Raw genomic sequence first — 15,353 nt, forward strand, 5'->3', positions numbered from 1 at the left:
TGATGAAAAATACAACAAATAGATGTGAACAATGGCTTCTTGCAACGCTACTTGGATGAGGAGTTGTATCCTAAACCACCACCTAGGTACTCAGTTCAAAATGATCTGGTTTGCAAATTAAAGAAATCTTTGTACGGACTTAAGCAAGCCCCTCGTATGTGGTACAAGACATTCACAGAAAATGTGCTCGCCTTTGGATTCACATAGTCTTCACACAATCGCTGCTTATTTATGAAATTCTAGGACAAAAACATTCTTATTCTCACTATCCATGTTGATGACATATTATTTACAGGGTTATCAGAAAGATCAATCCATCAAGTGAAGGAATACCTACATGAAGCCTTCAAAATCAAGGATTTAGGAGATGTAAGTTTCTATCTGAGCATTGAGATTAATCAACATGAGAGTCCCTCAGATCCTACCAAATTCAGAAGACTAATTGGAAGACTTCTACACCTGAATTTTTTCAGACCTGACATTGTATTTGCTACTCAATAGCTCAGTCAGTTTATGGATAAACCTCTGGTAGCTCATTGGAAGGCGGGATTGCACTTGCTCAGATACTTAAAATGATCTATGAACCTCCACCTGATTCAACTCTACAACTCCAAGCATTTTGTGATTCGGATTAGGGAACTTGCCCAGATTCAAGAAAATTCATAATTGGGTATTGCATTTTTTTTAGGGTCGAATTTGATCTCATGGAAAGCCAAAAAGCAGGCTGAATACAGGAGCATGTCAACTACAACTTGTGAATTACTTTGGCTCTCATACCTGCTTACTGTTTTGAATCTACCTGTACTAAAGTTGATCCCTCTTTATTGTGATAATAAGTCTGCTTTGCATATTGCTGCTAATCTAGTATTCCATGGAAGAACTAAGCATATCGAAATTGCCAATCACCAAGTTTGACAACGTTACTTGGAAGCTTTCATTTCTCTTGATTACGTAAGGTCTAAATCTCAATTAGGGGACATTTTTACCAAAGCCCTTCCGGTCCAGTGTTTTTATCTCTGCGTGCCAAACTTTGTTTGATCTCGCATGGCTTTAGGGGCAAATGTGAAAATTACAACGAAAAGTAGAACCAGGAAGACCTAGGTAACTCCTTGGACCTGTATTTTATTTTTCTTTATATCCTTATTAGGCCTAGCCCATTCTCAACCCATTCTTTCTGAGTTTCTTTCCTTTGATTTGTAAGAGAGAATCTAGTTACTTTCGTGCTGTGTTGAATAAAATGTGATAAAAAATTTCAGAACTTTTCTCTGCTATTGAAATTTCTCAGTATTGAGTATGCTAAATTTCAATCAGGGTCCATTCCCAATGTTCTAGTATCAATGATAGGGAGGAACACACACACTAGTTCACAATTTCTACAAAAAACGTCAAAAAGGAAACACTATTATATCAAATTCATCATGTGTGTGAATGACTGATGAGCCCGAAACTCGTTATACATATCCACTCTCTCAGTAAGCAAGCAAGCAAGCAAATAACCACCAATGACCCAAACCTTTTTTCAATCGCAACTTCACTAAACAAAGACCAATATAACACCACCACCCTCAACTCCCTCCCCCTCCCCCTCCCACCCAATAGTTAGGCTCCCTGTTACCCCCCCACTCCTATGCAATAACAAAATCGACCCTAACATCGATCTTCTTGGGTCCTCACATCCAGCATGCAGTGGCGTCAATTGCATCTATACCACTTGACTAAAATACATGTTCATGAAATATCTCGACGGGTTGAAGCCACTCAGAATTACTGCAAACAAACATAATTTGTTATTTGTAACTATAATAGCATCCATGTCATATCGAAGATATATATGCTTACATATAGGGGAAAGAACAAAGACGGCACCGATTGGGTACAGGAACAAAGTCGTTCTCTCCAAGAATGGCAATACTGCGCCACAAGAGAAAAACGTGCATAAGAAAAAAGGAACAACATTTTATCCATTTTCATTGACAGAGTTACCCTTTGCCCCAACTTAATATTTCTTCAGGCAGTGAAAAATGCAGTTCCTTATTAATTTGGTTTTCAATTTTCTAATAATGACTCTAGGACAAGTGCTTTCGGCAGATAAATATCCATGTACATCAACCCCAAACAAGCAACAAGCCTCTAGCTATTATTTATTAGCAGACAATCGATAATATGAGTACACGATGATTTAAGCATGACAAGCTAGAGCACTAAACTAGATGAATGAAATTTCATATCCTCAAGTTTCAGCTAACCACGATTGACAACAATTGTAATGAAATTATGAATTGAAGGTAGAATAAAGCAGATCAGCTTTCCTTAGCAGTGTCTGACCAATGTAGCACTGATCATGTACCGTTGTAATTTTCGCAGCATGGAAGCACTAAATTTTAATTACTCAGGATTTAAGTCTGAAGAATTTTTGTAGCCAATGGTGCCATATGGGCATCTAACAAATAAACTGGCACAGTTGAAGTGAAATACAAATATAAAAATTAAATTATGCTGTAAGTAAAACTTATCTCACCATCATAGCCTAAGTAATTTAGGTAGTGATAATAAGAGAACCCCACCATGAAGAGCAAATTCGATAGCAAGACGGGAACAAAACCATGAGCCACTAGCAGAGGTGATAAAAAATAATGGATAACTGCAGGAAAAAAAAAAAAAAAAATGTAAGAGGAAAGAGAAACATCAGCAGCTATGCATAGTATAAGGAGATGACTCCTAAGAAAGGCATGTTTTACTCGACAACTTACCATAAAGCAGCACAAACATAGGAAAGAAAGAGTTGCAGTGCACATCAAAGGCGTACAACCTAATGTCAAGAATAAACACGATATTAGCAAAGAACATCAGCCCATTGCACAATCTTGTATAATCAGAATAATTTTGTGACATGAGTAACTATGATAGCATCTACTACAAATAAAAAGGGAATAACCAATGAACCATGGTATAGATAGTCATAAAATAGGATCAGAACTTGCCACTCCACTCGTTGTTCCACCACATGACTATTTGGAGCTTCTTCCCGGAGGTAATTGTTTGTAAAGAACCTGGATAGAGTATGTTAGAATTATATTTAATTGTATCACGTCTATAAGTAGACATATAAACTGGATCACTGTTTTCATAGTTACGTCAACTGTGATCAGTAGTGAAATAAAGAAACCTTGTCCTATAAATTAGTGCAGATAAAGTAACCCCCAAACACTTGGGTCCCCACGAACTATTCATAACTATAATAATTGAAAAACATCAGTCACCATACCATCCTATAAATGATGAAACTGAAATTACAGGTACCATTTAATCTTCTATCAAGTACGTACTTACCAGCAACAAGTAGCCAAAATTGCACCTGTTATGAGGAAATGAAAGAGCAACACTGAAATAACTACAAAGGCCGCATGTCCTGCACTGTGATCATACCTGAAACCAATGAAAGACAGCTGTAAAACAGAGAGAGACCACCTTCAAACACATGCAAAAGTCCAATAGAAAAGGAGTATAACAAGAGAAGAGTTTGTTGGAATGGAAATTTCTGGAAGGAAATTTACCCTTTGCCACACATATAATATATAAGGAACCTCAAAGAAGGATTAGTGGGCTTCTGTTTGAGCTTAAAACTATATCCTTTTTCAGACAAAAATACATTTAACTGTTTTTCTTAAATCTTTAATCTATTGTTTAATTTCTCTCTCTCTCTCTCTCTCTCTCTATATACATATATATATGTGTGTGTATATCCATCTTCTTCTCTAATCAACTTTTACATTGAATATTAATATTTATTGAATATTGCTCATAAATAAGAAATCACTAGTATTTAATAGTTAAGTGAACAGTAGTGGCAAAACAATGAACAAGTTATTTGGATTAAAAGATTCATCAGAATAATGTAAGCTATATACATCTATGGCATTCTTATTACTCTTACAAATTTTATGCATTAATGGAAAAAATATATATATATTTTATTTTCTACATTTTTATTTCCAAAGGGATGCTTGCTTTCTACTTTTTCTAATAATTTTTTACCAAAAATTTCTGAACAACCTTATTTTAGTTAATAGTAATATTTTGGACATCATAAAATGATTAAGTCAGAATATTCATTACGCAACTATTATTTATGTTATGTAAATAATATCCCATCTCTGCTTATTCAACCAAACATTAGTCAGATATATATTTTTTTAAAGCAGCAGTTTACAAGTTCAATATCCTATCCTAAACAATATTTATCGATAAAAGAAGATGACACATTTTGGAAGGTTTAATAATATTACATCAGTCTCATGAACTTATAACTCCTAGAAATACACTCCCCCAGACACCTTATGGGCTTGCTTACTATATTATAAATTAATATTTGTATTACATTTCCTAACATAAACAAGTGTTTATATCATGCATAAACAAGCACTATTAGTCATAACAGGTGGAATTATACCAAAATCATGCTATCAGCCATGGAAGAATACTCACGCAGAACAATAAGCCACCGTAGAAACCAGCAACAATAAACTACATATGACAAGAAATGCAGGATCATCACGTGCCCATTGGTTCTTTGTTTCTGCAAGAGAAAAGTTTTAAGTGTTAGTCCCTACAACTTGTCAACCAGCATATTTACTTTGAATCACAGAAAATGGAAAAATGGGTAAACAGTGTGTTCCATACGATGGATAACAATAAAATCGGTAAGTGTTTTGAGAAAGAAAACCACTGCTAAATGAAGTACGTGACAATGTCATGGGCAGTAGAGCTGCAACAATACAGCATAGCTCAAATTGTGTTGTGAAAACTGCAAACATATGAATGATGCCGAACGCTATCACATTCAGTAAAGTATCTAATCATGGTTGCATATTGAAGCAATACTGTAATAGGTAGTTGAACATTGAGAATTTAAGTCTGAAAAGGATGGCTGCCCTTCAGGATGATAAACTAGTGCAATTAGTTGCCAGTGGCTCAAGAATGCTCAGATAAAACAGATAGTGGAAAAGAAAAGAAGACTTACGCTTGTGATACTTGGTGTGTTGATATCTGCATTTGTCATACGAATTGACATGCAAAACATGGAAGCAATGCCATCAGGGAGCCAAAAAGGAATAATAATAATAATAATAACTATCTATAAAAAATATATATATTTCTCAAAATGTTTATAGTATTAAACAAACAAAACAAAAGAAATATTTATTGTATAACAAACCCGAGTAAAAACACAAGGGCATTACTTCTATGACAATTTTAAAATAAGTGTTATGTAGTAAGATATACTTAATCATAAATACTTCTCAAAATGTTTATAATTTGAATTTCTGGTTGAAAGTTGTCTCGCAACAACAAATTAACGCATCACCAGACAGAACTTATCCAGCATAATTTGTGTTTCTTTGAGCATATTTTATTACAAGTATTTTAGAAACCCTTAAATTTCTCACAAATAAAACAGTAAAATTTTAAAAGTCATTACTACTAATTATAATGATATCAGAAAACCAGGATTGAGTATTAATATAAGTTATCTTTTCTGGAAGCCATTAAGGTATGGCTGCTGATGTACTAAAGGGATCAGACATTCGGATCACTGAGAAACAAAAACATAGAGTGATAGTATACATACACAACTTTAGGAGAAGTGCATAGATGAAGCATTTGCCAGAATGTATATTCAATATCCATTTGTTGCCACTGCAAAGAACCACACAGAAGACTTTGATGTTACTGAGAGAATACATACACAAGATTTGCAGAATCACATAAGATTATTAAGCAGACAGCATATAATACAGTTTCTGATGAGGATTCAGAAAAGAGAGCTTAGAAATGTTATAATTATATGAATACATAAAGGACACCAAATGATTGGCAAAACATTTGTCATTACAATTCATGTTCCTCTCCCCATCAAGTCTAACTATTGACCAATGCAAAGACACCTTTCCCATGAACTAATCACCCTCTTGGCCCCTTAAGTATCCAGGAAGACTTATGCATCAATGCTAATATACTGGTAAATCCGATCTTCCTCCATTGGAGTAACCGGAATTATATATATCCCACAAAAGAATGGAAAACAATTAGACAAAAGCGTGAAAATGCAGTCCATGAATCCTAACCTTCCACAAAAGGCATAAACTCAATGAGCTATTGAGTAAAACAACCAACCGCACATTTTCATGCCAGAAATACACCATTCTTTTCGTTCTATCCTCAGCCAAATACAACAATAAGAGATTAATATCGACATCCTAAGAATCAATAGTGTGCCAGCACTGCTGACTTCATATCGGAGGTATCAGAACAACAAAAGTAGTATGCTTCTACACAAGGACAACCAACACTTTTTGATCAAACTATCGAGCATTATCACAACCCTTAGGATTTGGTCAAGTGTTCCAGAAAACTCTCACTTGGGGTTAAGGTGGGGGCGAAAGTTTTTTCAACTCTGGGCCACAGGTAAGAATCCACTTGGATCCTCTCTATGACATTAACAATTAACTTACTGATTGTCCCAAGATATTGAATTGAAGGACAACCTAATCAAATTCAATGATTAGAACATCTTTTTCAAAGTTTGATAAATCAGTCAACTTATATGAATTCTGTATTAGCTTAAAAGTACAACCTATTAAATATATTACTGAACTGGATCATAAAAAGGAAATTTACAATGGATAGGTTATTATGCACCCCATGTTGTGGTTACTTCCATAACTAGGCATTTTTAATAACCTCCAATGGGTACTCCAATTGCAGACTTTGTGAAAGTTCATATTTCAGCTCAAATTGAAATTGCTATAGCAGTGTAACATGAAAAATATTCGATCGCTACGAAAATCAGTGCGGGAAGCATGGCACAATCCCATCTATAGGAACTGGATTATCGAAGAAAAGCACAGATAAAAATTGTCAGCTAATTGCATGTGAACTGCACTTTTTTCCGGCGGACGGAATCAAACAAAATGATCCACCGGCCCATGACAAACAACACAATTGTTTCAAACAAACACCATCAATTCGTGAGCTCAAACCTTCCTATTAAGGAAGCGAAACGCTACAAATAAACACTATTGTTCGATAATCTCATATAATTCTCCACCGCAACGAAATCAGAATAGAGAGAACACCGATTCAAGACACATTTCGCAGTGAGAACAACTCAATTGGAGGTGCAATTCGAAATAATGCGGAGCATCGAGATCGGATCTACATCTAGAACAAAAAATTCATCACATAATGGAAGGGGGAAAATTAGGGGAAAGCAACCAAAAACCTTGACTATTCTCCGAAGGTACTGCGGTAACAAAGAGTTGGGTCGGGCCTGAGGCCCCGACCGGGCCTTCGCTGCTGATGAAGAAGTTGGAAGCATCTTCTCCTTTCTCCAACGTCGTCGTCACCGCCTACTACCTTGGATGGATTTGACTGCAGCCTACCTCTCCCTCTCCGCTAGGACCTTTTCTTTGTTTTTTATTTATCGAATTTGATGATCTCCCTCCTCCTCCTCGTCCTCCTCCATTCTTCCCCTCCCATCGTTCTTTCTATTCAGTTGTTCCCTCCGATCGATTGCCTGTAGTAAGGAATTCTGAGCCACTCCATGGAGCGCAGCTCCGGACACGATCAACACCGTTAAAAATATGGATCAATTGCAATGACCGGTTTCGATGAATTAAGATTTGAAGTCCTGGATGCGCGTATCTCGCATTTTATGGGACAGATTGAGATGATATTGCTACGTCTTACTGGGCTGGGCCTATTTTGGGCTTCTACCGAAATTAAGGATTTCGGACTTAGCCTCATTCATTCGTGTAACGCAGATTGGTTATCTCTTGTTAACTGTCTTTGATTTGAATAATTAATTCGTATCTAACTAAAATCCCAATCCAAATAAATTACTAAATTACTTGAGTTGTAAAAAATGTATTCATATAACAATATCTGTTCAATTGAAGTGAAGTCCGTCGGCAGTTCAATTCCTATCTTTATTTATTTTTATTAAGTCATTCTAAAGCAATTGTGACTTTTTCACTCGTTGCTACTGCTACTACAAATCAACACAATTAAAAATAATTATATACTTGTGCTTTGATTATTTTTCTGCTTCATATACGTGTTACTACTACTACTATTATTATTATTATTTGTCACATCTCCGATCTCCGATCTCCGCTGCTGCTCGCCCCAAAACTGTTGGTCGTTCATCGCCGCCACCGGCTGCAAACTTCCATTTCATCTTCGAGTTCCAGTGATTTTTTACGGAATTATCAGGCCGACCATTGAGCAAGCACACGATCTTGGCCCACTTGTTCCCAAACATAGCATATACCTCAAGGATTTTCTCACCCGTGAACGGACGATGCTCCACTTCTGGCAACAGCTAGTTGCACAGCAGGACTTCGCCTATCTCCCCGGAATAGATTTGCTGCAAACTAACGACCACTTCCGGACGCCATACTTTTGCACTAGTATCCGCAACAGCTTCTCCTCCTCTGGATTCCACGGTCACCATAAACACCCAAGTTTGGGTAATGTTGGTGTTGGTACCATAGGAATAAGTGAGATAAGAGGGATTCTGTCCCCCAAAGGAAACATAAACAACATCACCCTTCCTTGTATTAAGGGTGTGTTTCTTTTGACAAAGTTCGAGGAAAGTTGAGTTTGAGTTTGGATTGAATTTGAATTTTGGAGAGAGTTTGGTTTTTTATATTTCTTTAGGTATATAGGTTTGTTTGAGTTTGAAGAATTTTGATATATATTGATTTATTAGGTAATGATTGTGTTGGTCCAAAAGGTTGAATGTATTATTATATTTCTTTTGGATAAAATTTAAAAAATATTTATTGATTAAAAATTTGAAATATATTTACCAAAAAAAAAAAAATCCATTTTTAACATATCTTATTTTGCTTCGTTTATCCAAATATTACTCTTTGGACTCTGTATTTTCCAAAAAAAAAATATATATTTTTCTCATAAAATATCTCTTTAATATGAAATACAAACTAATTTTTTCCAAACTCAATCAAAGAACACATGAATACATAAATTAAACAAAAAAATAAAAATGAATGAAAGAAGTACACACCCAACATCAACTACATTTACAATAAAAGATAAATAAAAGATCAAAATTAAACCCACCATCTGTCAGGCCTATATGTTTACGCCCTGCAACCTGTCTGTCTAGGGGTGTGTTGGTGCTGAACTCCCACTCACAGTAACTCAATAGTAAATCTTCTCAAACTCTGCGTGAATAAACGCATTCTAAATTGCACCCCATCAAGAATAAATGGAAAATTTGAATTGGACTGGGCCTATCCTAGTTTAGGCTTGCTTGGCTTGGGCTTAATTATATTAAAGCTCAAGATTTAGGCCTTGGGCCAAGCTCAATTGCTTAACAATTTAATTAATTTTTATTTTATATTTATCTAATTAATGTATTTTGACTTGATAAATTCAAATAATCAGATAAAGAATTATAGTTGCAACACAAAAGTGTGTGCAAATTGATGGGATTGATTTTTCCCGTAATTAAATACAAAATAATCCCAAATATGAAAATTAATATATATAAGTTTTCTTCCTCCCTTGTAAGATACACATTTTTTTTAGATCTCTAAAGAAATTCTTTCTCCAAAAAATTTCTTGAAAAATCATCTCTGGAAATTTCACTTCTTAAAAGTCTCTAATTTCTAATTTGGTTTGTAGAATCCGTCATTCCGATTAATTTGTTCTATCATGGGAGACGATCGATGGCAAACCAAATTTGCTTTAAAAAATCACATGTTGACCGAGGCTCAGACTTTCGTGTTATTATATCTATAATTTTGGATTTGTCGAATCTCATATTTTGTTCGTTATTTCATAACAATCTTGAAGTGAATTTTGTTTGCCGAGTCAATATCCGAGATGGCTGCCGAAATCCCTCAGATCTGTGACCAAATCTAGAATCCCAAGATCATTCCTAATGATGAAGCTATGATCAAACCCATGCATGACGGGGGAGAAGGAAATCCTAACGATAATATTCAGATTAGTGCATGCGGTGAGGAGAACGAAGAGGTGATTCCAGCGAGTCTCACACCTCCGTTCTCTTTGTTCAACGATCTAAGCCACCTCACACAACCGATGAAACTGCTGAAATCGCTTCTGCTAGGCTTGAGGTGACCAAGAGGACTACTGCAGAAAATCAACATACGAATAGGCCTTCAAGGCAGCAATAGAGGGGGCGCAGCTTGTTGCTGCGACCTCCACCAGCCTATTGCTGAGGTGAAAAAATGAGATTCTATTAATACCCATGTGAGACAGTTTGTTGTTGTTCTGCCTTGTCCGCAATATATGGCTGCAGGACTTGCACAGGGTCTCATTGCATCTTTCAGACAACAACTAGACGACTTGGAAGGTATACAACCTGTTGTTTTTGCGAACCACGTAATACAACCTGTTGCTGCTACTTTCAGCAGCTTTTGCTGCGGAAGTTGAAAAGTCAAAAAAATCAACTGGCAGAACTTTAAAACATGGCAGTAGAAGATGTTTTATCTGACTACACTGAATTTGGCAGACTGGCTAATTAAGGATACATCTGTAATGCCTGAAGGATCCTCGGAAAAACATAAAGTACAAATTCTGAAAGCCTCGAAACCCTCAGATTTTATGTGCATTATGTTCTTAACGGCTTGAGCGAATCCCTATACAGTGTCTACCAGCATGCGCTAACGACTAAGCAGCTATGAGAGACGTTAGAAAAGAAGTACATAACCGAAGATGCTAGTGCAAGAAATTTATTTTGGGTCGGTTTGGGGTTTCAAGATGGTGGATGGAAAAAGTGTTATGAAGCAGCTTGATACGTTTTAGCTGATTCTTCATGAAAATAAGGCCGAAGGAATTGAGCTAAGAGAAGGTTTCTAAGTGGCGACGATAGTTGAAAAATTACAGCCTAGTTGGAGTGATTTCAAGATTTACTTGAAACACAAATGAAAGGAAATGAAAAATGCGAGACTGATCAATCATCTCCAAATTGAAGAGGAGCATCGATTGAATCTGACAAGTAAGGGACATCTGATGCTCGGAAGCAAGCCTAATTTAATCGAACAGAAAGGTCAAGGCTCTCATTTCAAGACTGCTCAGAGGAACAATGAGCAGACTAGAAAGAACTGGAAGCTTGCAGTTAAGAGCAAATAGAAGTCAAAGACATCTAACGGCGTTGATAAAGCAAAAAGTAGCTTCAAGGGCACTTATTTCAATTACGGGAAGCTCGGACACCGTTTGATAGACTGCAAGGCGCTGAAAAGAAAGAAAGAGATGAATCAAGCACACGTCGTTACTAAAGAGGAAGATCCACTCAACCTAATATGTGTTGTCTCTAAGGCATACCCGGTATTTGACAGTAATCTGAGTAGCTATCCACAAAATAATAATACTCATGGTCGGCTAATTTATCAAGGTATTGATCAAGTGATGGAAGCAAAAAATGATCATTCTTGGTAATAGGAATGAGCTTTCTATAATCTATACAAATCCTTCATCCAGTGACTGGTCTTATCATGAAACCTCCATTTTTTTTGTTGATGTCATAAACTAAATCTCCTTTCTTCCGGACCATCTGGATTGAGCTAACCCATTTTCTGTCACTGATAGGGTAGATTATACCTATATTAAACAGTTCAATTACTTTCTTCTTTACTAGCTCTTTCATATTCCCATTTAAACACCGTTTCGGCTGCCTGCATGGGTTCGATTTAGTATATAGGATTATGTGGTGCATGCACACTACTAGGTTGATTCCTTTAATGTCTTGCATATTTCCATTCAAATGAGTGTAAAAAGTGTAAGAAGCAAGGCTTCCTGGTCCGGTAGCAATAAGGTGGAAATTATGAGGGGATATGACTCCTCCAGTCCTAGAAATAAATAGTTTAGATGCTCCGGAAGCTTATCCAGCTCAACCTTTTGTGTAGACTCATTCACTGGTTCTCGTTTAGCTTCATCTAAGGACTCAGTCTGTCTGGTTTCATCACTACTTTGCTCAACTGAGTCCTTCAGTTCCTCGAACTGGAGAGAATTTTTCTAAAGTTGTTTGAATGAATTCCGGTGCTAGCTTATTATTAAGAGTATTTAATTCATTAATTTTATTAATAAAATCATCATTCTCATTTTTAGTTGGCTTAAAGAAAATTTTATAGATGACTTTTTCACCATCAATGCTTAATGTGATTTCGCCTTGAGTGACGTTTATGTTGGCTTGAGCGGTGGAAATGAAAGATCCTCCTAGAATGATAGGAATATCATGATCTTGTCTCATTTCAAAATAATAAAATCTACATAGAAGATAAATTTATTTATTTGCACCAGTATGTCATGAATAATCTCTTTCGAGAGTTTTATTGATCTATCTGCTTACTGGATTATAGTACGACATGGATTTAAATCATAGATCCCTAACTGTCTATAAAGCAAAAAGGCATCAAAATCATAGTACAACATGGATCTAAATCATACATTCCTAACTATCTATAAAGAAAATGGACATCAAATTAATACTAGCTCTTAACTCGCATAATGCCTTAACAAGCTTTAAGTTTCTAGTTGTACAAACAATAATAAAACTGCCAGGATCACTAAATTTCTTTGGGATATTTTCATGGAAAATTTTGTTGCACACACCCTCCATCTGCACTTTTACATCCACGTCAGGTATGGTACACCTTTTGTTGATGATGTCCTTAATAAACTTAGCATAGAGTGACATCTGTAGCGAAGCATCAACAAACGAGAGAGTAATTTTGAGATTACGCAAAGTGTGCACAAAATTTTCAATTTCTTTGGAATTGTTCTTCTTCTTGAGCCACATATCTTTCGATAAGTATTTTTTTCTTTGATCCTCCCTTGGTAGAGGTTGGCTCCGACCAGTAGTGGACACTCGTGGCTCATCAGAACATTCTTCCTCAAACTGAAATTCATAATTATCATCCTTCCTAGGAAAATTATTTAAACCAATAGGAGTAGGAGAGCGAGTAATACCTCTAGATGGATTTGGTGGTGATGAGATACATTTTCCTATCCTAGTCTCTATAGCTTTCGCTTCCTTTGGAGCAGTCTTAATAGTCCCAAACAACGATCCATTTTTCATTAATTTAAGAGACTCAGTTATTTGATGGATTTGAGTCTCTAGCATTTTCATTGAACCAATGGTATTTTTTGGAACTCCTGATTCTCTCACTCACAATTCCTCATGATATCCTTCAGACTCAGGGACTAAGCACTTGTTGTAGAAGGCGGAGTGAAAACAAATGTCTACAGGGAAAGTAGGGGTCCTAGTAATAAGCTTGAGCTGGATAGTAGCTCCCTTATAGTTGATGATAAGTTACAGCGAAGGGTTGTTGCTATTGAAATTCCTGAAGAGGCCTGAAGCCTGCATTTCTTAAAGGGTAATTCTTCTAGATAGGGGTGAGCATTTGGATTTTCGGTTCGGACCGATCCGAAAATCCGAAATTTTTGAAAAAACCAATCTGAACCGAACCGAAATAACCGAAATCCGAAATCCGAAAATCCGTAATCCGAACTAAAAAATCCGAACCAAACCGAAAAATCCGAAATTCTAAATATTTTTATTATTATTTTTTAAATTTTTAAATTCTTTTATATTTTATTATTATTTTATAATATTAAATATATATAATATATAAAAATTAAATATATTAAAATATAATTAATAAATTTGAGTTTTTTATATTAAAATATAATATTTTCTAATAAAATATTAAATATATATAATAAAAAAATATATTAAAATATTATATTTCGGATTTCGGATTGGTTCGGATTTTAATTATACCGATCCGATCTGATCCGAAAATCCAAAATTTGTTAAAAATTCAATCCGATCCAATCCGGAAATCCAAAAAATCCGAACTAAATTTTAAATTTCGGTTTGGTTCGGATTGGATTTTCGGATATTTTGCTCACCCCTACTTCTAGATTGTTGTTGGGGATGTGAGTTCTTTAAGCCCATATAACATACAACTTTGTTTCCCCTGATCTAATCAGAACAATATTCATAGGGCACCACATTGCTGTCATTAGGAATGGAGCGATCCTCGCTCGCTTCAGCCTTACAATTTACTTGCTTACCTTTTTTTTTTTTTTTTTTACTAGAATCCCCTGCTTCAAGAGCTTGGAAATCTCCTTAACTTGGATAGACAAACTGTCTATCTGAGCATCATTGGAGATGGAGGTATTGACTTGATAGAGACTTTTCAATAATGGCGGCCTACTATTCTCTGGCCAGCTTGTTTGATTGACCGCCATTTTTTCAATAAGCATTTGAGCTTTAGAAGCTTTTTCACGCATTAGCGAGTTGCCCAATGCAACATCCAGGAAGATCCTGAGTTCTTTTGATAAACCTATGTAAAACAATTGCAATTCCATGAAGTCAGGAATCTAATGGTGGGGGCGATTGTGGAGCAGTTGCTTCTATTGTTCCACGCTTGGGTTAAGGTCTTGTCAACTGCAAGCTTAAAATTGAAAATCTTATTGCACTGACATGATGATTTTAACCACAAGATGATTTTTTCCTACGAAGAGTTGAACTGCTTCTTTAAATGTTTGAGTTGCTGGGTTGAGAGAGTCATACCACCTCTTTGCTTCACCTCCTAAGGAAAAGGAAAACAAAATTAGTTTGGCACTATCCTCGGATATTCCATTTGCCTTGAAGGTAGTGGAAATCTTATTTTAAAGCAGTATGTTAAAGGAGTTTTGGTCTTATGATTTTGCTAAATTCAATAGGATTTTGCTTCACCTCCTAAGGAAAAGGGAAACAAAATTAGTTTCACTGAGCAGTATGTTAAAAGAGTTTTGGCCGATGAGTAAGACCAGACTGGGCTTGAGCTAATACTGGTCAGTGGTACAAGGTGCCATGCCCATAATCAGAGTTGAGCCTAGTAGGGCCTGATAGTGAGCGTCTATAGGGACCTCAGCACTTGGGCCTTCAGCAGCCCGGTGCCCTGGGAGTTGCCTAGTAGGCACAACAGTAGGCGGTGGAGGGATGGTGACAGGATCAATAGTGATGGGGGTGTGAACAGCCAACGTAGTGATGAATTGGCCTGCTCAACCTAGAGAAGATGTTGCTTGATTGAGGACATTCATTCCTGCAGGTTAACAAGGGTCTGCGCTAGCTGGACCTCGGTAGTAAGAGGTGCAGTAGCAGGAGGAGTAGCAACTAGCGGATTCTCGGATTAGGCAGATAAGTTGAATGTGGCAGTAGTAGTAGGACTAGAGGCAATATTTTTGTTTCCATTGATTTCTATAATCCTTTCTCTAGTGATCTCTTTGAATAGATGTGTTTGTGTACG

At 36.2% G+C, this 15,353-nt stretch overlaps 1 protein-coding gene across 1 annotated transcript; it reads right to left on the reverse strand.

Annotated features, from left to right (window-relative positions):
- Window positions 1-1,271: 1,271 nt before the first annotated feature.
- On the reverse strand, window positions 1,272-7,646 carry LOC127252667 (uncharacterized). The gene is made up of 10 exons (XM_051276947.1): window positions 7,283-7,646; window positions 5,630-5,697; window positions 5,021-5,046; window positions 4,486-4,576; window positions 3,331-3,426; window positions 2,982-3,050; window positions 2,751-2,809; window positions 2,519-2,641; window positions 1,840-1,911; window positions 1,272-1,767 (listed from the first exon to the last, which is right to left on the reverse strand). Exons 1-10 carry the CDS (start codon window positions 7,376-7,378, stop codon window positions 1,703-1,705), a joined length of 765 nt encoding a protein of 254 aa, XP_051132904.1. The 5' UTR covers window positions 7,379-7,646; the 3' UTR covers window positions 1,272-1,702.
- Window positions 7,647-15,353: the final 7,707 nt, after the last annotated feature.

The sequence above is a fragment of the Andrographis paniculata genome, unplaced genomic scaffold, assembly GCF_009805555.1.
Source record: "Andrographis paniculata isolate CXL003 unplaced genomic scaffold, ASM980555v1 Contig46END, whole genome shotgun sequence".
NCBI classification, from domain to species: Eukaryota; Viridiplantae; Streptophyta; class Magnoliopsida; order Lamiales; family Acanthaceae; genus Andrographis; species Andrographis paniculata.

What these genes read in the sequence shown, in the direction of transcription:
- LOC127252667 (XM_051276947.1), bottom strand. Translation starts at nt 7,378, where the DNA reads ATGCTTCCAACTTCTTCATCAGCAGCGAAGGCCCGGTCGGGGCCTCAG. An exon ending in ACACACCAAGTATCACAAGC is followed by an intron (nt 4,577 to 5,020) that starts GTAAGTCTTCTT and finishes TTTCTCTTGCAG; the next exon opens with AAACAAAGAACCAATGGGCA. An exon ending in AAATTACTTAGGCTATGATG is followed by an intron (nt 1,912 to 2,518) that starts GTGAGATAAGTT and finishes CTTGTGGCGCAG; the next exon opens with TATTGCCATTCTTGGAGAGA.